Raw genomic sequence first — 27,593 nt, 5'->3', positions numbered from 1 at the left:
GCTTCCTGTGGCAGATTTTAATAGCAAGCATATATCACATATAAGCAAATTCAGCTGCCCTACAAACCAATATAGGTATTGCATTATAAATGATCATACTAAAAAGGCAGCATACAACAGATTTTCCCTTCTGTTTTTATTTATTTATTTATTTATTTTTTACACTCACAGCACATATTTACATAACAATTGACTTGCAGTCATTCTGGATCAAGCTCGTGTCACTCCCCCTGCAGCCTGCGCTTGCTTTTCGATAGGAACATTTTTCTTTCGAGTGTTGATCTATTCATTTGGGAGCGCATGCATGCCATCAGATCAAATTGATGGAGCTGTTGTCAGGCCGGGAGAAAGTATTCGAAATGCGCTAGGAATCAGAGTGAAGGATAGAAAGAGCTCGGAAACACAGGAGGCTGATGGGCTCCATTTGTCCTGCGCTTACATTTTGTACATGCTAATACAAATCACAAAGGTGATGTGTGAAAAGGGTTGCAGTGGGTGCAGCAGAAAAAGGTCTGGGGTTGCACTTGGTGGGTGTTCACTGAAATCTTGAGTGCACTTGGGTCTATTGGGGATTTTTTTAATGAGTTCAGGGTTGCAATCGAACAGCCCAAAAAATGTAAAACATTCAGAATAATTATTTTCTTATGTTTGCTCTTACCCAAGTTAGAGGAGGCGCGTCCCTCTGCGGCACGGTCTTTCAGGCCTTCAGCGATACTCAGCTGCTGCTCATGGTACTGCTTGGCGCGCTCCAGGTCCTGCATGCAGCGGGCAGCGTGGCCCAAACCGGCGTACGCTCTCATTTCAATAGCACGCTCCTGAAGCTCCTGTGCCAGCTCCAGAACACGTGCGTGATACGAGGCAGCTTTGTCAAAGTCACGCCGGTAGTGGTAGGCGCTACCCAGGTTACTGTAGGCGCGTGATTCCTCGCGCTTGTCACTCTGCACCTTGGCGATGTCCAGGTGCTGCTCGTGGCACTGTACGGCGCTGGAGAAGTCTCCCATGGCGATGTAGACGGCGCCCATATTGCCTAGCTCACGCGCCTCCGCTAGCTGGTCCTTGCGCTGCTTGGCCAGGAGGGCACACTGTTTGTGGCTAGCTAGTGAGTTAGGGTAATCACCAATGGCTGTGTAGACGTGGCCCAGGCTGCTGAGAGCAGATGACGCTGCCTAAAAATGAAGAAACAGTAATTAAGTAATGGCAACTCAGCACACATTTTTAACTCTTATTATTCTTATTATGACTACATTCATTTACCCTCAACCGCCTTTTTTCTTTTTTTTTTACAGAAAATGCCCATTGCAAAACATGCACAACACTCCCATAAAACTGATCTCCTGCTCCTCATCCCAACAGATCTGATGAGACCAGGCATGTCTGCTGGATAGCTACGCTTCATGGAAGCCTATTATTCGTTTGTGCAGGCCACATCCTCTCTAGTGGGAGCTGCAGCAGCACTGTTGTCTGCAAGGCTGAGCTTCACACAGTGTAGAGCCTTTAATTCAATTTCGATTCTCAAGAGCCAAGAAGGTCATTAGACAGGCACACACACACACACACACACACACACACACACACACACACTACACAAGGTGCTAAATGCCCTACAGAATGTGGTTGTTCCCAAAGCTCACACAGTCAGGCTTTGTGTGCCAGAAGGGTTTGGGAGGCGGGTTGTTGAGATGGGGAATGCTTATCACGACAAAAAATAAAAATAAAAAAATGCTACGGTTATCTGTTTGTTGTTTTTGTCCTCTGTTATCAGCTGATATTACATCAACTCAGTCTATCAGTGCCTCCGGTAAATCTGATCTATGTTTCTTTTCCATATAAGAAGCTCCATCGAAGACACCTATCAGAAATCATTGCTTTCGATGCACTGTGGTAATATCAACAGAAAACACCTGAGACACAAAAAACCTCAGGGGGAACATCCTCTCCACTGTCCGCTCCCCATGCTGGGTTGACTAAGCATGCTAATTCTGAAGCTGGATGCTATGCTAACCTTAGTCTTGCTCAGTACCAATCTATGGGTGCTGCCTGGAACCAATTACCAGCAGACATAAAGGCTTCCAGAAGCTCTCGGTTTAGAGAGACGGCAAGATTCAAAGCAATTATCCTCCATCACAAGCTTGTATTGGTCATTGATAACCTATCTATGCTACTGCAAGATGATGTCTGTGAAGATTTTCAGTCATCCAGGCCCTTCTGGCAGTCTTGAACTAGTGAAGCGTCTGTGTATGTCTTCTAAGCACAATCATCTTGACCTACTATTACTAGATTTTTTGCAAGACTTGATTAAGGGTTTTGTCTCTCAGCACCAATGAATGAACACCATTCGATTTTTAAGCAGTTCAGCCAGAGATGAAACAATTATCCCAACAGAGACGTGCTTCTACTATCTTTCAGAATTTCAGTGAGGGCTCGCGAAAGAACCAAGGAAATGAAAATCTGCCCTCAAGTATTGCGAGGCCAGCTGCCGTCTGCAAAACTGCATTGTGTTTTCAGAGCTCTGATTAAGCTTGTGAAAGAAGTTGATAATTAGTTGGACTGTTAGAGCTGGAAAAACAGTCGAATGTGTGTAGTGCTTTGGTCTACATGGAGTGGAATGTAATTTAAAACTATAAAATGCAATGCAGATTTGCTCATCACAGGACTGTGATTCACAACCTGGGCATGCTAAATAATCTATTTACCACACCAGGGATGTAACCAAACACAAGAAAATGTTTGGAAACAAAAAATTAATTTGAAACTGATATAAACTGGAGGCACACAATGAATGCAGTACTTTGGTAAACCTGTTCATGAAAAAATACAGTTTATTATTCCTAAAAGTAGAATTATGCAATTTGAAAAAGAGCTTACAAATATAAACTGGGAACTAATTATGACACTAGATGATGTAGAGGAGTGTTGTAATTTTATGACCACATCTATTACAAATCTAATGGAAAAATGTACAAAGCAAATAAAACCTAAACAAAAAGATTTCACGGTGCCCTGGATAAATAATGAAATACGTAACCTTATGAAAAAACGAGATTTAGCTCTGAAAACATCTTTAAGATCTAAACTTAATACCGATCTCCTGACTTACAGAAGTTTTAGGAACAAGGTTGTATCTGAGCTGCGAAAAGCAAAAGTGACATATTACACTCATTTAATTGATAGTGCTAAAGGCAACAATAATTCACTTTGGAGGCATTTAAATAATCTGACTAATAAATCAAATAAACATAAAAAGATTACAGAACTTAACATTAATGGAAATTGTATAACCGATTGTGCCACTATGGCTGATGAATTTAATTCATATTTTTTACAATCTGTTGAAGAACTAACAAAAGAATTCCAGCTTGTCAATCATCTCAATTATCCATTGAGAACAACCTCAACAGATTCCTTTTATATTAAAGAGGTGTCGGATATAAAAGTTGCAGAAATAATTAATAAACTTCCAAATTCTAAGTCTGATGACATTTTTAGGATGAACAGTTGTTTTCTTAAAAAGTATAAGGATGTCCTTGTCAAACCATTGACCCACCTTGTTAATCTTTCTATCAGAAACAGTACATTTCCCAGTGCATGGAAACAAGCTATAATTATTCCTGTGTTCAAAAGTGGTAGCCAAGACTCAATGAGTAACTATCGCCCTATATCGATTTTACCAGTCTTATCTAAAATTATTGAAAAAGTTGTATGTGCCAGACAGCTACTCCATCCTTACCAGTTTGGGTTTAGACCAGGTTATTCAACAGAAATAGCAAACTGCTGTTTAATTGAAAAAGTAAAAAAGTCCCTGGACAAGGGTAATGTGATGGGGGCTGTATTTATTGACCTTAAAAAGGCATTTGATATGGTCAATCATAGTTTGCTTTTATCTAAAATGTTACATTAAAATTTTTCAAATGAGGCAGTGTTGCGGTTTACATCTTACCTCCAGTCTAGAGTACAGTGTGTTAAAGTTGATCAAAACATATCCACACTCTCAAACATAAAAATGGGCATTCCGCAGGGTACTATACTTGGCCCCATGCTGTTTAGTCTTTTTATAAATGACTTGCCCCTGCACTGCTCTGATGCCAGATGTCAGCTTTATGCGGATGATGCAGTTATTTATGCACCCGCTAAGTCACCTGAGCAGGCTGCAGCTGTATTGTCTACTAGTATGTTTGACATCCAACAATGGCTCATCCAAAATCAACTAGTTTTAAATCTCACAAAAACAGTTTCTATGTGCTTTTCCATTAAAAAACTCGATTTAAAAGGTAGATTTAATATTAATATACAAAATACAGAAATTAATCCAGTTACAGAATTCAAATATCTAGGATTGGTTTTAGATCCTCAACTGAAATTTGATAAGCACATAAAGAACATTTTAAAAACAATACAAAGTAATCTCAATTGTTTTAAATTAATTAGAAGTTTTATACCGCACCAGGCAGCCCTGCTGTACATGCATGCTATGATCTTTTCTCATATATCGTACTGCATGACAGCATGGGCTCAAGCCACTCCTACTGCAACCAAATGCATACGTTCTGTATACAACAGAGCAATAAAAATTATGGACAAAAAACCAATTCGACACCATCACTGTACCATTTTTAAGAAATATAATTTAATGAATTTTGAGAGTTTTAGCAATTTTTGCTTTCTTAAATTAATTTACAAGTGCATTAATCATTTAGTACCTGAGCCATTAAGTTCATTTATTGAGAGACAGGGCAGCATTCGAGTCACTAGGAGTTTTACAAATCATGATTGTAAAATCCCATACTGTAGGACCAGTTTTGGTCAGACTACCTTCTCTGTGAAGAGCTCCAAACTCTGGAACTCATTACCATCTGACATTAAGACTATACTGGACTTTAATTTGTTTACTTCCAGGCTAAAAAACTGGTTAAAGACAAACCAAAGGTGCACTCATTTTTAACTAGTAGGTAAGAGTTGTATATGATATATGTGTATGTAAACTTTACGGGTAAATCTCATGGGTAAATTTTATTGAGTATGACTAGGGACGGGAATTGTCCATATCATGTTATTTGTTTAAATTGAAGTAGTTTAGTATGTAAATTGTACTGTGTTTAGAGCCCAACCAGGGACAGGAGTTGAAAATTAGCATTTGCTATAAACTTTTTATGTAGCATTTCAGTGACAAGCTTGCTTTGACACTATGTATGTTGCATTGTCCCTGTCAAATAAATAAAATGAAATGAAATGAAATATTTGGTCCTAGTGTCAGTAGTCTAAGCTAAAGACTGCCTTACAGGCTCCACTATAAAACTATAAAAGCAAATGTTTTGATTTCTATAGTACAGCAGACCTTCCTAGCTATATGGGGTTCTTTTCATATATAGCTAGAAAATATATGGCTGGTTCCACAAAGTTGAAGGGACACAATTGTATAAGGCAATGTTCATTGTTAAAAGTGCTATACAAAAAAAAAAAAAAAAGAACTGAATTGAATTTAATTGAATTGAATTGAATTGAATAAAAAAAAAACAAAAAAAAAACATTTTGGGCTCATGATAATTTATTAGATATCAATCAGTGTTTGACTCATTAATATCATTTTATTAATAGACTGGTGTGTTAAGAGTAACACAGTCTTTTCACATAAACTGGGTTGTTTAAACACGAGACTTTTTGACAAAAATAATAATAGGAGCATTATATTCATAATTATTATAGTAATTTGGATACTTGAGTACATCTGAAGGCAAATACTTTTGTATTTTTACTTAGGTGAAAGTTTAAAGGGAGCACTTTTACATTTACTGGAGTAATATTTTACCGAGTGTATCTCTACTTTAACTTAAGTACATGCTTTGTGTACTATGTCCATCACTGCTTGGACTAGAAGACCCAAACCTGTTACAGCATGACACCCAAGCTGATTTACATGGGTTGGAGTGGAAGATCTTATAAAATCAGGACCTGACTTTACTAATTTGTGAGCAGAATGAGCACAAATCACCACAACCACACTCCAAAATCTAATGGAACACCTTCCCAAAAGAGCTACGGTTGTTATTGTAACAATTAATGGGGACTAAATATGGCATGGGATGTTCAAACAGAACATACAGATCTTATGATCAGGTGTCCACAAACATTTGTCAACATTTGGTTGAAACCAACTTCCTCGTTCAAATCCTAATCCAAATACAGAGACAGTAAATAAAGACATATAGTTACAGAAATAGAAAGAGATCATATCATTATGTTGCACCCTGACATGACAAGTATCACATGCATTTTAATTTTCTACACTACAATGATTTATAATCCCTGGTGTCACCCAGAAGAGAATAAGGTTTCTTCCTCATGCCATCTCAAGGAGATTTTCTTGCCATTGTTGCCACTGGCTTGCTCATTAAGATCTAAATCAACATCCAAAGCTGTTTTGTGGCAATGTCTATTGTTAAAGTGCTTCACAAATAAAACCGAAATAAATGTCATTCATTCTGATTGGATTGTTTGTTTGTTGTAGAGTTTGCTGCTGTTTTTCTATCTTTCCCTGATCAACTACTCCATTTTCCACAATGCCTACGGTTGTAGATCTGTGGACTGGTTACCGTGGAAACCTGACTGGATTTGTCAAGAGCGGTTAACTGGGAGAGCCAATTTTCGATAAAGGCGGATTTAACACCCGCTTTCCTTGTTTCCTCAAGTCAGCTGCTTGAAGGTGTGTGTGTGTGTGTATGTGTGAATGAGCAGGCACATGTGTGTCTGCGCTGGCAGTGAATTGCCCGTCTTCTTGACACAGTGCCACCGGGACTGTCGGGTTTTCTATAGAATGAAACAGACGATGCTTTCACCCCTACCCTCTCTCTTTGAGTCTGCTCGAATGGCTTTCGGTGCTGCAGAAAAGCTTTGTTCTGCTCTCAGAGTTGCTCTAATTTTAAGGTCAAAGGTAAGTGCTGCAGGTCTGAACCTTAATAAAAGCCAGCGATGGATTGATAGGGCTACGGTGAAACATGTCAATCGAAATTTTATCACTGAAAAATATAAAATAACAGACAATAAAAAGACCATAAGATTTGTATGTGCTTTTTGATGCAAAAAAGCATCAAATGAAATCCCATTCATCATTTAAGCGCTATTTGCTGCTCTCATAACATCCACTCTTCTGGGATGATGGTGCCCTAGATTTTGGAGTGTGATTGTTTATGAAGGTTTATGCTCATTCAGCTACATGGGTATAAGTAAAGTCAGGTACTGATGTAGGGTCAAGAGGCCTAGGGTGCATTCAGCGTTTCAATACATCCCAAAGGTATTTTCTTTCAATTGAACTTAAGTATCCAAAGTACTATGATTTATTATGGCTATAATGCTACTATTATCATTTTTATCACAAGACTCTTTGCTTAATCAACTCAGTTTATGTGAAAAGACTCTAATGTTACTCTTAGCACACCAATCTATTGATAGAATGATATTAATGTGTCAAACACTGATACTTTAAAATTATTATTAAAACCTTCTTTTCAACTATTCAATAGAATCTCGCAAATAAGGTCATGGGTGCTGTGGCAACTTAGAGTCTGGAGTTTCTTCCATCATTTATTCCTCTCAAAATGTTCTGCTTGCTGTTGAACTGACGCTGAACTGTACGTTTGTGCTAAGTAGATACCACCAACCGGCAAAGGTGGTTCTAGTTTGAATGATGCCCTGGGTGAACCATGCCAAGACCCAACGTCTTCTCTCTGCTTCAGCTACTGTCACTGGAGGAGCAAAACATATTCTCAGAGCAGTCCGCAAATTTGGACACATTTCTAAAAGCTTGATTTCATGTAGAAATATCATCTTAAATGTATTTATTGCACAATTAAATACACATGTAATTGTGTACAATTGATAAAACCGTCAGATCCTAGAACCCTACAACACCTTGACTAAATGTAGCCATAAGATACATACAACATCTATATCCTTATTATACATATCTTTTAAATGAGCCTTTTAAGATGCACTTGAGATTCCTCTTACTGACCTCAGTTCAGGACCTATTCAGTACAATCACAAAAAAACCTTCATGACATCACCTCACTTCAATCCAACTAGACTAGTTAGGCTGTAATTGCTTTGTTGCAAGCTACAAACATTATGATAAACTACATACTATAAATTACGTTATGCAAGCTAAAAGAAATGTTATTCTATGCATAAAAGCACAGCAGGCAACACTGCATAACCTAAGTGATTTACAAGTTTTAGCCTATTTCACTAAATGCATTAGCCTATACTATCTTTATAACAAGATGCGTGATAGAGCTGCATACACACCTTTATCTTTTGCACGTTTCCCCCCTACTTCTTTCTGAATTGGGCTCTTGAGGATTAAGACCTTTTTTTGTCATCCATAATTTTAATTAGGATTCAGCTCTCCTTTCTGACGTGACGTCACTCCATGTTCTGTCAGCTCTCCCACAGGAAACCCTGAAGGATGAGGTGAGGTCCCCCAACCCCCATCTCTCCTTTATGAGTGTATGAGTGAGGGAACTCCTCCGGGCAGTGGGTGCGCACCAGGTTTATTGACCGTGACATGATATAATAGTTGACACGACCATGCAAATGAGCGGTAAAATACAACAACAAAATTAAATATCTGTATTTATTTATAATTTTTTTTCCTGGATTTCCCGTGCCGCCCTGGGCGGCTGCCCATGTTGCCTATGCCTAAATCCGCCACTGTGCCAAGCGGCAATTATGGCAAGTTTAAAACAGAGAGCGTGCTCGACCCTGATTGGTGGCTTGCTGCGTGCCTGACCAGTTACGTTTATATCCACTCATAAATAAAAAGGAACGACTGATTTTGCGAAATGTAGTTGAGTAAAAAGTTATAGATTTGGAATGTAGTAAAATTTAAATAAAAGTCTCCCCAAACGGAAATACTTAAGTTCAGTAACAAATTACATTTACTTCCTTACTGTCCGCCACTGTTTAATACATTTGTCCAGACAGTGTAGATTAGGTTCAAATGTGCACTAACAGTTTGACTTTATCATTTAATTAGAATGGAACATTTTTTTCTTTTATTTATTTATTTATTTATTTTCAGTAGACTGAGAGCAGTAGCAATGATGATGTTAGGAGATAAAGTGTTAAAGAACGGAAAAATAGCTTTGGGACACAATAAAAGATATAAAAAAATAATAATATGAACAAGACATCTAGCACGTGACCTGATGAAAGAAAACCCAGATTACCATAACCGTTTGATTTCCTATGAGCTTTATCTTTAAATAATAGTGAGATAAAAGCAATTCTTGGGTGTGAGACTTTAACATTCGCTGTACATTAAAATGCAGTTTCACAGACATAACTTTCATGCTTCATGCTTCCTTCTTGATAAATTAGACTTAATCTCATGGGCTGCAAAGACAGACGCAGGTCAGTTCTCACGTGGCCTGCTGTCTTTCCTTGAGAAAACGTCACGGCGACACACTCCATCGAAAAACTACTGGGTCATGTCACAAGAAAACAGCCTCTAAAAGCAAAGGCTTGTTGTTATAGTGTGAAATACAGGACCAGGCCACATGCAGTTTTACTTCAGTTTTGCCCCATGAGGAATTGATAAAAGGTCAACTGCTGTCCAAGGAAAAATCTGTCTAAAAGTTCTTATAGACATGGTTAAATCTTGGTTTATACATATACTCCATGGACATAAGTATTGAGACATCTGACTTTTCCAGCCATATGTAGTTCTTACCCAAACTGTTACCACAAAGTTGGAGGCACACAATTTTATGGGATGTCTCTGGATGCTCTTCACTTGAATAAAGAGACCCAAACCCGTTCAACAAAGTAAGATCCATGAAGACATGGTTTAGTAATTGGGTTGGAGTGCAAGATCCTGAGTGGCCTGCTATTGAGCTCTGACCTCAACCCCACTGAACACCTTTGGGATGAATTGGAATGCTGACTGCACCCCAAACCTCCTCACCCTACATATAGCACAAATTTCCACAAGCACACTCCAAGATCTAGAGGAAGATCTTGAAGTGTGGAGGTTATTATAACAGCAAACTGTGGAATAAGATGTTCAAAAAGCACATATGAATCTTATGTTCAGGTGTCCACAAGCCTTTTTTTCATTACAAAATGCTACATAATGGTGTGTATTTACATATTTTGTCTTTTTTTTGGTCAGAATTTACAGACAAATTCAGGATACTGGAAAACTGAGGAGAAAAAAAGACTTAAAAAAACTGATTTACTTATTTTTTTAGTCTCTTCTTTTACGTTTGCCAATGCTCTCTTTGTCACACACACGTAAAGGTTCATGCTCAGTTTCTCTGGTCAATGTGCTCTTTGAATAAACAGTGTGCTCCCTGGTGGGATACTCGTGTCTAAAAGCCTGCTGGAAGACCCTGCTGTTTTTCTTGGGCAAGCATGAATCATCATCTCCGCTCTCATTCCTCTTAAACACACACACACACACACACACACACACACCACTGGCAAAGTCATCAATGTTGAAGTGAGAGAAAAGGGAAATGTGGTAGAGAAGGCAGGCCAGGAAGAAGGTATCAGGGGTTTCATTTCAATATGAAAATGGGAAAACAAGTAAACAGCGTATATATTTGCATGTTTCTTTTCTCAATGTACAATAAAACTTTTCCCCCAATTAATTTGTATCCAAATAAATAAAATTTAAAAATACAATATTGCCTCCAGACTAAATGTTAAATTCCTGGGAAAAAAAAGAAACAAAAACAGTTTACACTACTTTCCAGTGTGAACAGAAGACCAGGCTACAGGCCACAATCTTATTTTGTTTTTGTTAAATATATATCCAACAGAATGTGATTTAAGTATGAAGAAGTACATTTTGGGTGTATTTTATATTCTCATATTGCAGTATGTGAAAAATCCGGCTGAATTTCCAACATATTTTACCGTCACTCTGTCACTACTTTCCAAAAGCATGTGCTGATCCATATTAGCAGAACATCAGGCAGTCTAAATGCAGTTGCTGGTACATGTTCACGTTATTCAAGGTCTTTGATTAATGCTAGCCTGGAAATGAAACAAAAGTAAAAAAAAAAACTATTTCTTCATACCCCTAACCCTAACCTTCTGAACATCTAATCAATTTCTTAACCAGTGTTATGCAGAATTCTTAGGCCACCATCAGTTTTGCTGTTTTGGTGAATTTTTAATGGCCATCAATATTTTTTTTCTATCCTTAAATAATTTTCCTAACAAATTGGCTTCTTTAGTCAAAAGTCAGTATTTAGTAAGTTTGCACTATGCACACCTACAACATCTTTGGGGAGACTGTCCTGAAATTTACTGAAGTATTCTTCTGGTATATTATTACAGGCTTCTTTCAGCAATTCCCAGAGTTCTTCTTTAGATTTAGCTTGTCTTTTATTTCTTTCTCTGTCCAGGTGATCCTATACTGCCTCTATAATATTCAGATGTGGAAAATGTGGAGGCCAGTCCATGACTGTCAGTGTTTTAATTGTTTTTCTCTCCAAATATGATTTCACTGCATTAGCAGTTTGCTTGGGATTACTACACAACAATGAAACCATTCTCAATCAGGTGCTTTCCAGAATGAATAGAATGATGAATTAAAACCTGTCTGGACTATTCAGCATTAATGAGCCCATCATTTCGAACAATATCGCCAACACCATTGGCAGAAATGCAAACCAGGACACACCCTCCACCATGTATCACTGAAGGCTGCAAGCACTCATTCTTCCATCTCTCTCCAACTCTTCTTCTTACATATCGTCAACAATTGTCCAAAATATTTCAACGGTGGATTTGTCAACCCATAATACTCTTTTCCACTGATATTCAATCCAATCTTTGTGACCTTTAGCATATGTTTACCCTGGTTTCCTGTCGAAAAAGTGGTTTCTTGTCTGCTAACCTTCTACAATGACCATTCCTGATCAAGCTTTGGGTCAACTTGGCATCCCGATGATGCTGCCAGATGCTGAGCCCGAGCCTTTACTAGACTTCCTCCTGAAAGACCTCCTGTCTTTCAAAAAAGCATCTCTAAGAATCTGAAAAGATTTACTTGGACTTTGGTCCTTTTTTTGTGTGTCCTAGATCTCTCCTGATTCTTCAGTTTTCTTTGGAGCAGCTTGAATACGACATCCTAAGCATCCAGTTTGCTCGCTGATTTCCATTTGCAAAAGTATGATTTTTGCACAGACCTGATGTAATAGACCTTTTTTTCACAGCAGTCATTTGGAAATGAAACAGCAGGACAAATACAGGAGTTAGAATTTATATTAATTAGTACCCCATTCTGTGAAGGATTATGAGGGGAGGTGATTAAAAACTTGTCTCTTTACTATAGTAGCTTTATTTCTGATGTATATGTGTTTTTTAAAACTGCATACATATTTTGTGCATTTTCTGGTTGTATTCTAGAGAAATAATTATGTATGGTCATTGTGCTATTGCTGAAACAACAAATCTTATGGAGGCTTAACTTCTGCACAATAATGTATCTTTTACCTTGCAACATGCACAGGGTATAATTAGCTACATTGCTATTGTATTAGAGGGCATGTCCTGGGCGATTGGGTCAGACATCACTATGTAGTTTTAATGATGCAGGGTGATATAAAGGACCCCAGTGATGCACCAGAGAGTTTTATAGAAATCATAACAAAACAATATAAATCTAACTTTTTTGATCTTTACCAGTGTCTCCCACTAATTGGATCACTGCTCCTTCAATGGATGATTTATTCCAGGGTTATTGCTATCGATCCGAAGGCTATCTGTACGAGGGTGGGAAAATCCATTACACGGAAGAATGAGGAAGAGGACGGCAGGTACACCAAATTAGAAGAACAAATGAGGATGGCATTTAAGCACAGAACATTCGCAGCTCGTTAAGTTTTTCATTTGCGAGGAGGCCTGACGAATTAGTCACTTTAACCGATAATTACTTTACCAACCGAGTTAACCATATCATCTATTCATCTTGGTATTGGGACAAGACATTCCGGTGGGCAAAAAATTAATGGCTGGCTCAATAGAGACTTAAGGTCTCTACATCTCCATTGGAGATCTATAGTGGGAAGGCAACGTAAAGAGCGTTAGTTCAAAAAGACGGAGACCTTGGTGTAAAGAGAGCGAGAGAAAGAGAGAGAGAGAGAGAGCGAGAGAGAGAGAGAGAGAGAGAGAGAGAGAGAGAGAGAGAGAGGCAGGCCAGAAAGCTCATTAAAATCCAAAACACTCTCCGCTGGTGTGTGAGACAGCTACAAATCAAAGTGATGAGCAGCCGTAGAGTGCACTCGCTCACTCAAATGAGCTATTTCTTCAGGCACCGTCGACAGGGTTTGCGCAACATTCCAAATGTCGCCACTTTCACTCAGGATGGCCAGTTATTAATGCACATTTGTGTGAAAGTGTGAGTTATAGTTTCAGAATTAATGCATTAAGAACGGGCAAATCACCCAAAAGCTGAAAACAGTATTGGGATAGAGGCTGAAATGGATGACAGAAAGCAAGACAGTGAAACAGTGAGACAGTCAGAGATAGAGAGAGGGGAAGGTACAAATGAGTGATGCATATCACATGCCTGCCGTTGCGCTTGGTGCCACGACTCACGCTCTCGACACACTCCGGGGGGAAATGACTCTTAGATCTGAATTTACCTTCAGGAAATCATTCTGACAGTAAATAAAACATCTCAAGTGCAATAAACAGAAAGAGGGGGGCACAGAGTAAGGTACTTGATTGAGGGAGATAGAAAGAATGTGTCTGAGTGTGTGTGTGTGTGTGTGTGTGTGTGTGTGTGTCGTTGTGTGTTAGCCTTGGGGACCGCCACAGTAGCAAAGTAGGTTTTGGGAGTCAGGGGGAAAGGGGAATGCTGGAATGAATTATTTAAACAGCTTTATTAGCATGTCCTTTAGTGATTTCTCAGGCTGGCTATGTTGGCTCGAGCAGCGAGTTCTTTCCTCAGGGCTGGGTGCGGAAGCTGCGCGAGAAAACAACAGCAACTAGCATTCGGAAACACGCACAATCCACAATGGCATTTTTTTATGCATAACAAACCCTGGAAACGATGTTATAAAGCCATGAAAAGGCTCATACAGCCAACAGCGTGGTCCTTTGCAATGCTCTGCTGTCGAACATTAGTTTAGCTTCTCACTTAACGAAGCTGGAGCTGATAATTATTGTTCGGAAAACACTGCTGTTAACAGGGACACCACATACAAGGAGCGAGAAGATTAATTAGCACATGCTGCCTACTCAGATGAGTCAAAGATGTTACGACTGCAGAAGGGTACGTTGTCGAATTATGCATTACTTCTTGGACAGCCTGCTATACAAATATGCATCGTATGGCCAATAAATTACTTTTATTCCATTAGGTCTCTTTTAAAGTCATATTATTATTTTTAATTGTATAGCGCTTTTAAAAATGAACATTGTCTCAAAGCAGCTTTACACAGATAATGTGGTGATGAAAACGAATAAGTTTATTCTTTATAAGTGTAAGTTTGTCCCTGATAAGCGAGCCGGTGGCGACTGTGGCAAGGAAAAACTCCCTGAGATGGCATAAGGAAGAAACCTTGGAAGGAACCAGACTCAAGCGGGAACCCATCCTCATCTGGGTTGCACCGAATGTTTATTTATTGCAGATAAACAATGTTGCGGGATACAGTGATTAGTACGCTTACAATACTGACAAATCTTTTTTAACTCAGAGCTACAATTAGCTGATTTTCTTCTTGCCCTTTTAATCAAAATTTTATGGTTTTCTATACTGCTAATCGCTTTGTTATTTTGCTACAACAATTGAGGCAGTCCCGGCAGACGCATTTGACCTGTATTCGCCAGGACATCGGAGAACTCTCTCCTTACTTTAGTCTGACCTGCATACTCTCACAGCCTCCCCAAAGTGACCCCTGGATCGGAGAGGGTATGAAACCACAAATTCAGCAGGGCCAAAAAGACTTTTAGCACAATGTCTTTAGAACACAGTTCCATGGTTCAGTGCCTAAAGGGGGACAGACTGACTCACACTAACCTGAGACTGCCTCGGACAAACCTTACACAGGGGGGAACACACCCACAAACTGTTAGCGAGTGTCCTGAGAACTCGCTGTCTTCCATTAGACAGCCCCCCTGTCTATTTTGGTCAAAAGTACATTAGAAAAGAAATAGAAAATGGTCCATTGGCTTTATTTAACTTATTTTCCAGTCCACAAAACAGAAATTACTGATGCTCATCCAGTACCTGAAACTGCCCCACCTGCTAAAAGAAATATAGTTCAAGTTACACAAGACACAAAATTTTGTTTTTATGGTCGAAATCCCCCCCCCTTTTTTTTAAGGGTTTGTCTTACAAGGGCATGTATTTTGAATCAAATTCTTGCTTTTCAGCCATTTTTAAGATGAATACAGATCACCTTGTCTCAGCTGAAAGCTACTGGCATCAGGAGTGTGCGATATTTCACTAAACAGCAGGCTCATCCATTCTCCTTGACCACATTATGACACTGGGTCTCAAGTATACTCAGAGAAGTCTTTCCTAACACGGGGGAGGGCCACACAGTTCATTAAAAGGAGGCTAGACATACAGAGAATACCAGCCACTTTATCATCCCAGCATGTGGGGAATATTATTATGCTTGCCAATCAGGATTCAGCCACGCCCCCACAAATGGTGCCGGCATCTTTTAGGGATTCTAAAACTGATGAAACAAGCCGCATCAGTGAACACCCTAAGCATCCAGGAGTGGCTAATCAGCATACAGTTGCACCCTCTTGAATGACACAGATGATATACCTTGTTTATCTAAAAGGAAACCAAACATCAGCTTGCCAGAAATGAAGGTAATTCCTAACAGAAGGCATTTAGTTGGGAGTGATGTAATCAAAAAGTCATCATAATCATGGAAGCCTACCTTGCTCGATGAGGAGCAATGCAGTGGCACAGTGACTCTTTGACATCTCTTTTAACAAAGGGCACAATGGACCTCCACTTGTCACAGTCACTTCCACCTTGGACTGGAATCTTTTACAGGCTTGTAAATAATACTGACTTGAAACCTCTGAAACCTGTCATTTTGCTAGCAATCCTTCCAGCTAAAACCCTTACGGAGGTTTTATGCTCTGGCTGATAAGCTTGTCTTGCACGCCTTCATAGCCAGATGACTTTGGAGAGACATTGTGACTCAATCCACAATGCTCATGATTATATCAGCGAAATTTGTGAGTCTGTGCAGCATGGGGTGGCCAATCCTATTCAGAAAGGGCCATTGTGGGTGCAGGTTTTCGTTTCAGCCAAGTGGAAGCCCCACTTGAGCCAAGATCATCTAATTAAACAGGTGGAATCAGATGTGGCTCCTGCTTGATTGGAATGAAAACAATGAGCATCACCTCCTTATGCACCTTATTTAAAGGAGTGTCACTCCAGGAAGTTTGCTGCTGTTAGCGGTGCATCACTGTGCACTTTCTTTACATTAACATCTCAGCAGTGTGACTCCAGTGGTCAACGCTTTCATTCAGAAGCAGCACCAAGAAACCTTGTGTGATGGACGGGCAAATGTTACAAATGTTGCATCATGTGTTTTCTGGAAGTGCTCAGCATTCATGTGCATGTACTTAGAATTTCTATTACCCACGGATCAAATTACCACAGTATCCAATGTGTTTAATGTCCAACAAAAACATGGCACCACTTGTTTTTCATTATGGAATGAGTATAATCATTGTTTTATTATTATTACTCTGCTGTATCAGACAAGATCTGCGCATTCGGTCCCTGCTACCTGGGAGTAATACTAAACTATGGAGTTGTCAATGTAGAAATCCCTCTGTATCGCCTTGCATTGTCCTGTTCAGTATGCACTCTAGTCTCCCTCTGGCTACTGGGTCCCATGCTGACACCGTCCATCACACCTGTCTCTGTGATGTTCCAAGCACGGCGGGACATGGCAGTGGATCGATGCGCACATAAAATAGCTCTGGTTTTGTCTGCTTTCTCCCTCTTCCATATTGCCTGTGTTTTTTTTTTATTTTTTTAATAAAGCTGCAGCATTCAAAGTATAAAATATTCTGTAACTATTAACAGTTATAAAAAAAATAAAATACAAATAAAAAAAATAAATAAATTCCTTGTTAATTTGCTCAGGAAAAAAAAAAAGAGTTTTGACATTCTCATGTATTTGAGCAGTGATGGTTGCTTTATCTTGTGCCTCATATTAGCACAAAGGCAACGAGTTTGTGATTAACTTTTAAAAGGACATGTATCGAGGTGGCCTAAAATTTGATACCCTCATTTCAGAGTTCCTGATATACTCCGGCGTTTGAGAAAGAAAAAGCTGCACTGAAAGATTTGTGGCCTGACAGCACATTTACTTTTCACTCCTGTGACAGGAGTGTGAAAGCCCATTTACTACAACCTTCAAAGAGATGCAGAAAAAGAGGGATTACATAGTAGGTCAAATTTCAAAAACCATTTTCTGATAACTTAATTTTGGCTACAAGCTACAGCCAAAGCTGGGAACACTACAGGTTTTTTTTATTTTTTTTATTTAAAAGCAAATAAACTGCTGGGAATTTTGCCAGAAAAATTTGCTCTACCAATAAAGATTACATCGATTAAGACAGCATCTGCCTTCTTCATGATGGTGTCAGTATCCATGGCATAATGGAGGGCAGATGAAGTGTAAAAGAATGAGGAGTGCGCAACTATTTTCATGGTGAAAATACAAAAGAAAAGAGAAGGGAAGCTTTTGTGCACGGATTGGAGAATGTGTACAATTTAGCAGGAAGAAAAAAGAAATAAAACGGAAGACTTGCAAAGGACATTAGCAGATTAATCTGCTCGATGTGAAACGTCTGATGGAACTACGGGGGGAAAAAAAAGGTCAAAGCTAATTACCTGTTATCCATGTGTTTCATTAGCAATTCATTAACCCCACTGCAGGAATGGTACAGCAGCAGTTACTTACACACACAAACACAAGAAAGGACACACACAAGCACCTAATGGCTTTAGAGATTCAGGATGAAGGCTGGACTCAAAACGACCCTGAAACTCTAAGAAATAAATTGTTCAGAGTTCCTTTCCCACTGTTCTCACACAGAGCCTCGCTTGGGAATAGATAACCTTTGGAAGCATTCAAAGCATGCAATTAGCATCCGTGTGCATAGTTTGTCAGTAATTAGATCAATGGTTGTGATTTGATTTTTGCTGAAAGGAAACGAATCAAACCGTACCTTTTTTTTTTCTCCCCTTGCTCAAGGGCTCGGTTGCTCCGAGTGCGAATGCGGTGCTTTGCAGTCACGACATTGATAAATGCACAATGCAAATTCCTACCTACGGAGGCACTGTTCGTTTTTTTGGGTGCATGGAAAAAGATGAAAAGAAAAGACGTAAAAGACTCGCAGGGGGGACGTCTGAAGGTATGGAATGTTAGTGCAAAACCAGGTGAATCATTTCACCAGCAGCAGAATGTACGCGCACTTCAGGAAGGGTGTAGCATGACGTTACTCTCTATTTCATGCTGCATTTATAATGAATTTATGGTTCTATTTCTCAAAATATACATAGTAGCCAAATAAAAAAAGAATTCTGAAACAAACAAACAAACAAACAAACAAACAAACAAACAAACAAACGATAGATAGATAGATAGATAGATAGATAGATAGATAGATAGATAGATAGATAGATAGATAGATAGATAGATAGATAGATAGATAGATAGATAGATAGATAGATAGATAGATAGATAGATAGATATTGTTTGGAGCATATCTGCTCAGTTTGATGAATGTATTCAGCTAGGATGAAGAACACAACTAGGTGACTCTTTACTCTAATGGTTCTGTAAACCCTTCTGTTTCCTGTGTGTTTATAAAGCTCCGAGTGGTCCCACTGAGCTTGGAATTGCAAAGTCGTGATAAGACGGAGGCCACCGCACAGTCGGCCAACGAGAACAGCCGGAGTCTAAGCCTCTAAACCCCAAACAATCACGCCCAAGGTTCTGCCTCCCCCTCTGCACTGCAGTCTTAGACATGCCCTCTTAGCTCCAACATGAGAGCAACGGTACTCCATTTTGCTGCCTCGCCAGACAAGGCTGCAGGCTTTCCCAGGCCTTGTTCACAGCTCAATGAGCCTGAAGTCTAGTGTCAAACTCAGCACTTCCTTTTTGTCTGCTGTTGGGGGAAGATTCCTCATCTGCCGCCACAAGCTGCCCATTTTCATCATTGTGTTAAAAAAAAGAGAAGAGAAAAGAACGCAATCCCATTTATTGTGCATTTTGGCTTTCGCGCTGACAGTTTTGCATAACCATATTACCATACCTACTGAACAGCAGTCCGATTTAGGAGTGGCCACATACAACAAAACATTTCCAAATGTGCAATATTGCCTCCGTCACGACCCCAGCGAGCGCGGCTGGCGGAAACACATACCTAATCACATTTCCTTAAAACACCAGAGAAGAACAAATTGCTTAAGCGAGCCTATAATGAATCGAACAGCAGACGGTGAGCCGCTATAATGTGCTCAGACAGACAGCTGCAAAACAGAAAATCTTGTTGACAATTTTTTTTCCCCCTCTATGCCTTGCGTGAAGCAAAGCAATTCCTCTGGAGTGATTCTGGCATGATGGGCTGGAGGAGGAGGGGGAGGCCTCCTATAAGCCCCACATGTAAACAGAGGAAAATGAGTCAGTGTGAGTGAGAAAGAGAAGGAAAAAGGATGTGGCACATAGGGCCAGCTGGGCTGACAAGTGATTGATTTCCCAAAAGAAGAACCAGGCTTCCACGCAAAAAAAAAAAAAAACTTAACCCCCCCCCACACACAACTACAGCCCCTTGCGTCAAAGGTAGGTAGGGGAGGCTAATCCGGTTTACTCATCTTTGTGTGCATGTCTGCTTTCGGCCCTTCTGTAATCCATTTCTCTTTCTATCCCCTGCTGGCGTTTTTATCAATTTGGATGGTGTAGAGGCAGACGGCTGGCCACCATGTGAAGAGTGGAGAAGAAGGAAAGGCATCTAGTACGCTTCCAAACCAGTTCTTCCTCTGTGCACAGCATTCATCACCTTTGCAGGTCTCAGAGCTACGCCTGCTTTGTAAATGATTCTTCATTTTATAAGATCTATGTAGGCTGAACTGGTAAGAATACGCTCTGTCTGCTTTATTTACTGTGTTTACTGTGAAGAGTAACTCTGGAGTAGAAGGACTGAGGTAAGGAGATGCAGACTGTTCTTTGCCCTCTATTACAAGGGGGCAGGAAATTGCGAGATTAAAGAGCATAACTCATTTTCAACACGGTTATGCAACCGAAAAGGATTACGCAAAACAAAAGGATTGAAATAAAGAGAGAAACTCTGAGACCGGTCAGCACAGAGAGCCTGGCAAAAACAGAACGGACCCTCAGCTGCTGTGTTTTTTGGCTTCGTGTCAGCAGAGGACGCCTTGTGTAACAGTGTTTCCTCAGCGTGCAAGAATGCAAATCCTCCCTTGGGATGGAGCCTCATGTTTTATAGAGCACAACTCTACAAAAGTGTAGCTTGCAACTCTAACGACGAGCTGACCTTTTCCACAGAAAGCCGCACTCCTCTGCTTTGTGTTCCCCTGAAATACTCAGCTTCTCTCCCCAAACTGCCCCGTCCCCTTAAGATCAGCTTATTAATGGCATGACTCACTGCACCAAGAGTCCTCATCCTACAGATTAACTATGACTGAACTTCATGAAGGTCAGCGCCAACTGCTGGTGCAGTTCGAAAGAAAGTAGAAGAGAAACAGAAAACCCTCAGAGAAGGCAAAAAGGCAGGCCATGAACACACGTGCAGTAGGAGGACCAAGTCTTTTAGCAGGTTCATCAAAAAAAGGCTGGATTTAAAGCAGCACAGAGGCCCACGGTCTCATATTTCCACCCCTAGGAACGAAGAAAAAGAGCTGATTCCATTTTGGGAGGTGGCCTGTTAGATCTCTGGTTTTGAAACAAAACATAACCAAACACTCACACACACACACACACACACACACACACACACACACACACACACACACACACACACACACACACACACACACACACACACACACACACACACACACACACACACACACACACACACACACACACTCGCTCACCACATGCTAAACCCAATCCAGCAAAAGACAGGCATGAATGTGTGAAGTGAATTTAAATAATTAGCATGTATAACACCAGCAGGAAGGTGCGAAGGTTCTTTTAGTGTGTGAGATGCTGAAATTCTATTGTGTCTAGCTTGGAAAAGACAGATAAATGAGGATAAAGATACTGATTGCTAAAAGTGATCATTAAAGAGCCCAGAGGCAGGAAAGTCATGGTGTTGATCATATTACAGGAACTCAATAACTACCTCGAGTCCTCGCCTAAGGTCCAAAATAACCACTTTGGACATCCAAACAGACTGTAGGAAAAATTCAAACTCTGACTGACTTATGACTTAATCCTGCCGTCCTCCAAGTTCCATTAATTCTTGAGCTCCAGAGAGCCCAGAGGGCAAAAAAAGAGCAGAGCCCAAGCATTCTGATAAATTCTGAGGAGAAATGGCAACCTTTGCAATCTCTGACATCCCAATTCTCTAGAACCAGCCTGGAAACAAACACATTGACAGAATAATTACAGGCCCTGTCTGTTCCTGAACCCTCAAAAAGACTCTTGTGCTTAATCCCGGTGCACAAACCAACCAAGATGCTTTTCAAGTTTTCATAAATACTGCATTTATTAGGAAAAAATCTAATAATTATATGTTAAAATCCCATGTTCGTCACATAATTAGTCACATTGTTAGTCACATAATTAATGTCTATCAATGCACAATTTTTCTGAGCGTACAGCTAAATGACTTTATATGCAGGGTGAAAGAAAAGCAGTAAATACATTCATATTCAGGTTAAATCACGCATCAATCGTTTAGACGTATATATATATATATATATATATATATATATATATATATATATATATATATATATATATATATATATATATATAAAGCCTGCAGTCATAACAGCGGTCATACAATCTCCAATCGAGTTTTAGGGCAAGTCAAGTTTGTTTCTACATGGCTAAATGTATGTGGGCAACTGGCCATATGCTGTTGCTCCAACATGCTTAAACATGACAATTCCATTAGGGTATGATGGCCAGGTGTCCACAAACCTCTGGTCCTATAATATAGCACAATGTACAATGTGTAACACACTGTAAAAGGCTGAAAATGCCATAACCTTATCCTATGTAGTAAGTATATACAGTAAACAGGAAGTCATTTTGGCTAACATTTCATAAGTGCTTAATAAAATGATGATAATGCCATCCTGTTGTTTTTCTTTTATCGATTTTGAAAGGACAACATAATTTTCATCATCGGCATATGAGAAAGCATACTGAAGCATGTTAATATTGCTTCTGTCCATGGCAGTGTAAAATTCTGGGCTATTAAATATTCAAATAGCAAATCTGTTAAGCAATTGAAATATTAACGCAATGAAGTAAATCGGACGGCTCCAGCACAGATAAGCTCATAATAGGGTTTTAACATTACAGAGTGGAGCAGTATTATAACAAACCTGACACTTATTTGCACTAGGAATGGATTCGGTGACTCCACTGCTATTCAACGCTTGCCAGACATGGACGTGCAAACGGAATTTTGCCAACTGCAGCGATCTGACGGGGCAGGGTCTGAGGGTGACTTTAGCTTACAGCCTTCATTGAAACAAAAATTGGCTTGTTGCTGATTTCTCACAATAAGGTCAGCATTTGGCTTAAGAATTGCAACGTCTTTGTGGGGAAAACTGCAGCAGGTAGCTCAGGCTAAATCAGCTCAGCTGTGGAATGACCCCAAATGTGTTTCGCATATTAAGCTCTAACAGCCTGCCCCAGGGGCCAGGAGTCTATAAGAGTGTGCCTACACTACACACATATACAAAATGACCATGTACTCACACACAGACACACACACACACACACACACACACACACACACACACACACACACACACACACACACACACACACACACACACACACACACACACACAATCTACCTTACGCACGCTCTCCCTCTCTGCCTGCATTGAAATGGACTTCCCAATGCCCCCATTCATCTTTCTGACAGGCATGGCATTGATCGGCGCAGAGCTCGGGATGCAATTCCGGCCCTTTAAATGACTTCGTGCCCTGCCACTCCAGTGTGGCTGAAGAGCGCTTGTGGAGGATCAGCCAGTTAGCTGCACCAAAGCAACATAACAGCCCATAACACTCATAGCAGAGAAACCTATTAGGGCTTAAAAACACCAAAAAGTCGAACTGATTTAAAGCCTCACTACTGACGTGTCAAAATAACTAAGTGGGTTCATTGTGCGCCATGCTGGAGGTTTGATATTGTGCGTATGTAGTAGGGGTAAAAAGGTGTAATGATTGGTTTCCTTATCTTGCGTACTCAATAAGAAAAACTTGTACCTGCAGAGCATACTTACACAGATAAAACAACTTTTTTTAACAGTATCCCAACAGTACCAAAAATCCATTTCATTTTAAACCATTACAACTAATCAGTCTTAAATGGTAACTGTTTAGTATTATAGTAGCAAGACATCTGGACATCTATACCATTAAAAGGTATGTAAGGCTGATACAGACATGCAAACTGGAAAAGCCCTCATCAGTACTTTAATCTTTTCTCCCACTAACATCGTTACGCAGTAACAAACAAATATAAAAGGTCACAAATCGGTGACTCGCAGGAAATGCTGTAAGTAACATTACCGCACCATCACATGGATTGCATACTAGCAAAGATTTATCACAGATAAACAATCATGTTTAGTGTTGCCGTCTCAATTTACATTGTACTCAAAGAAATCTATATGAAACAGTAGCGGTCAAAATACACTTTAACAACAACGTTACTGACACCTAAACTCAGTGGCTCATAACACTCCGTTCTAAATAATGCAACATCCACCAACCTGCATATTGGACTAACAATAGCTAAGCTCATACTGTACCTAATGCTTCCTGAGACAAGTTCTTAGAGAACTACTGGGAAAATCTTTGAGATTGTGAAAAATTCAATACTTTCATACACCAACAGCAATGTACAAGAATAAAATCGCTAATTATCAAATGAAGAATTTTTAAAACATTAAAAATAAAGATAAAGATATCTTTTTCCTTGTAAAAAGGAAGTGAAGATAACCAGGGCAAAGATGGTTAAAACATTTAAAAAGCAAATGTTTTCATTTCACTCACATCACAGCAAAATTCTTCTTACAAGCCAGCTTCAGAAATCTAATATTCTACAGAGGTATATTCGACATATTCCACAGAGGTGGTAGCTCAGTGGTTGGAGGTGGTAACTACTAAAGTAGGTTAAGGTGTTGGGTTACTGACCAAAAGATTGAGGGTTAAAGCCCTTGTATCGGCAAACTGCCTCTCTTGGGCCCTTGAGCACTTAACCCTGTGTCCTCCAGAAGCACTGTATCCTCACTGACCCTGAGTTTTGACCCCAGCTAATATATATGTTATGATATGCGAAGAAAGAATTACACTGTGCCGAAATGCACATGTGACAAGTATAACGCACCTTTACATAATAATCAGTTAAAAGGATCAGTTGCAATCCGAGTTGCCGCAATATAAAAGCATACACTGTATGGACAAGAGTTTGTGGACACCCGATCATAAGATTTATATGTACATTTTAAACATGCCATTTCCACATTTAGTCCCGTTTTGCTGTTACAATAACCTCCACTCGGAAGATTGTGGCGCGCGCTTGTGGATATTTGTGCTCATTCAGCTACAAGGGCTTTAGTAAAATCAGGTACTGATTTAAGTTGAGGGGGCCTGGGATGCAATCATTTTCCAATTCATCCCAGTAGAGTTGAGATCAGAGCTCTATAAACAAGCCATTCAAGATTTCCCACTCCAAACCATGTAAACCATTTCCTCATGGAGCTCACTCTGTGCACAAGGTTACTGTCATGTCGGAACAGGTTTTCGTCCCCTAGTTAAAATAAAAGGGCATGTTTTTATGGTACTGCATCCACATACACACAATTGTGGTAGATCTGTGGTAACAGTTCAGAAAAGAACCACATACGGCTAGAAAATACAAGCATCCCAATACTTTTCCATATAGTGTATTAACTACACACCATACGACATGACCAACTGTTGCCACAAACATGGACAATTGCTTTGTATGTTGCCACATTACTATTTCATTTCAGGGGAACTTAATGGTACAACCATATTCCAGAATGACAATGTTTGAAGAGGAAGAACTCAAGTGTCCTTTAAAGACCCCTGACCTCAACCCCACAAAACAGCTTGGAATGAACTGGAATGCCAGCCACGTGTCAGACCTCCTTGTCCATTATCAGTGCCCGTTCTCACTAATGCTCTTGTAGCTGAATGAGCACAAATCTCAACTGCCACACTCCAATATTGATCAGACAGCCCAAATAGTGGAGTTTATTAGAACAGCAAGGGAGAATAAATCTGAAATGGGTTGTTCAATAACCTATGAATATTATGGTATGGCATCCACAGACTTGTGGCCATGTAGTGCATTAATAACAGGATTAATATTGTGTGTTTTTAGATACACTGTACAGAGCATAAGCATGTAGAGATATTCAATATAGAGGGTCAATTTTCTGTGTTCTACTGAACTGAAATGTGTCGTGTGATCTGCATACAGGACTGCTGTTTGAAATTGTAAAAAACGAACACTTCATGACCAATAAAATTGTACACATTATTCAATTACAGAATCCAAAGATTTAATAAAAATTCATCCCCCGTACACATTTTCGCAGAACGAAACTGAGCTCAGCAAAAGGCTTAGTCAAATCTGATTTAGCGAGATAAGCGCATTCTATGCACAAATGTAAACTCGCAACTGTGAATATCTGGAAGATTAATATAGATCTTTTTGTGTATCTGTGCAGTGCACATTTCTTCCTCTGAGTGCTTGCCTGTTTGAGTTTGTGTGTGTGCGCGTGTGTTTTCCCCTCTCTGCTGGCTCCTCTCTATATCTCATTTCTTGTATTTCACTCTCCCCACTGTTGCTTCTTGTCTCTTTTCTTTCCTCTCCAGCTGTCTGTCTCACTTGGTGTCTGTCTCTCTGTATGTCCGTCACTCTCCCTCCGGTTTCTTTCGCTCACTCTGGACATCAATGTCTGTACCTCTTTTCTTTCCTGATTTGTATTGAGGAAAAAAAGAAATGGAATGAGCAATTGGCTGCAATGAAAAGCAAACAAGTCCACTGTTGTGTACACCAAGCGAAAACCTGCACAAGCAGACTAGCTGACAAGCCAACAGTTTAAATTACAGTCCAAATCAAGAGCAGCAGAAAAACAACACTTCTGGCAGCAGGGGAGGATATTACTGGATTTGTGTTTCTTAGGAATCAAATAACAAGGCATTATATAAAAGGTTGAAGAATGGACGTCAGTGTGTCGCATGGCAGAGAAACTGATTTAAAACACCATCCAAGCAAGCAAAGAAGCACATCGGCGAACCATGCGCTCCACTTCAGCACACGGGCAATTTCAATAAAACTTCATCATTTCAATAAGATGGTGTGTGTGTGTACAGTTTTATAAAGGGATTTTATTTTCATCAGGTCACAGACTCGAGTTTACACTGCTGTATTTACTGGTGTAAAAAAGACACACTGAATCCTCACAGCACAATAATGATCTGAATTTGAATCTATTTCCAGTTAATGGTTTTTCGTCAAGATCTGCTATGTTCATTTACACTGATTATACACTGGCCTGACGCAGGGAAATGTTAGCAGTTTTGTTTCTGGAATGCTATAAATAGGAAATGTATAGCTGTCAGCAAAGCTCAGGGCTCAGTATTAAACCTGTTATTTATTTACGCATGTCAAAGTGTGCGCCTGAAAAGACAAATTCGATACTAAGTCTTGTATTAAAAAAAAAGAATGGAACGCATTCATTTGTCATTCTGTTTACTGAAAATGTTTTAGACACTCTAATGACTAATTATGTTGAAAACACGATTGGAAAATAGGAAATAATAAATATTTAAGAGGAATCTATCCAGAACCCATATGGCCAGAGTTACAGCACACTTTTCTGCTCTACTGGGGCATATCTGTTACAGAGTGTTGGCTTCACTACCGCATAGTCTTCTTATGTCATGTATATGGCAGGGGAGGAAAAAAACATCCATATGTGGCTTTACTGTACAAAAAAAAAAAAAAATACTTGAACAATTTCAGTTTTCTATTTCAGCATTCATGCAGTGCTATCCTGCAGAGCAGACAGAGAGAGGGGGAGAGGGAGAGAGAGAGAAGGAGAGGGAAAGGGCTACAAGGAAAGAGGAACAACAAACGGTCAATACCTCAGTAGCCATTAATCTCACTGACAACAGCACATTCGCTTGTGTGTTGGGGCTGTAATCTCTGTTTGTCTGCTGTTTCACGCCTACGAAGTTGTACAACTGGACTTCACAAAGAATATACATGAATACACTGCAAAGATCAGGACACGCACGTATTCTTGTCACTTGCCATGCTGCCCAGAGTCTCTATGT

General features: G+C 39.7%; 1 protein-coding gene and 1 long non-coding RNA gene across 7 annotated transcripts in view; one reads left to right on the top strand and one right to left on the bottom strand.

The window, feature by feature from the left end:
• ttc28 (tetratricopeptide repeat domain 28) overlaps positions 1–27,593 on the bottom strand; it is a 235,723-nt gene that overhangs the window by 39,517 nt on the left and 168,613 nt on the right. For all 6 annotated transcript variants that reach the window (XM_083569228.1, XM_083569229.1, XM_083569230.1 and 3 more), the window contains one exon: positions 659–1,166. In XM_083569228.1, coding sequence (XP_083425354.1) covers positions 659–1,166 — 508 coding nt within the window. The remainder of the gene's footprint in view (positions 1–658; positions 1,167–27,593) is intronic.
• LOC310741298 lies at positions 19,513–21,061 on the top strand. The gene is made up of 2 exons (XR_014537923.1): positions 19,513–19,844; positions 19,965–21,061. It is a non-coding gene; the product is annotated as an uncharacterized lncRNA (long non-coding RNA).

This window comes from Silurus aristotelis (assembly GCF_946808225.1).
Source record: "Silurus aristotelis genome assembly, chromosome: 18".
Classification (NCBI taxonomy): domain Eukaryota; kingdom Metazoa; phylum Chordata; class Actinopteri; order Siluriformes; family Siluridae; genus Silurus; species Silurus aristotelis.
The sequence above is the reverse complement of the archived record's forward strand: the minus strand, read 5'-3'. Positions and strand labels throughout refer to the sequence as shown.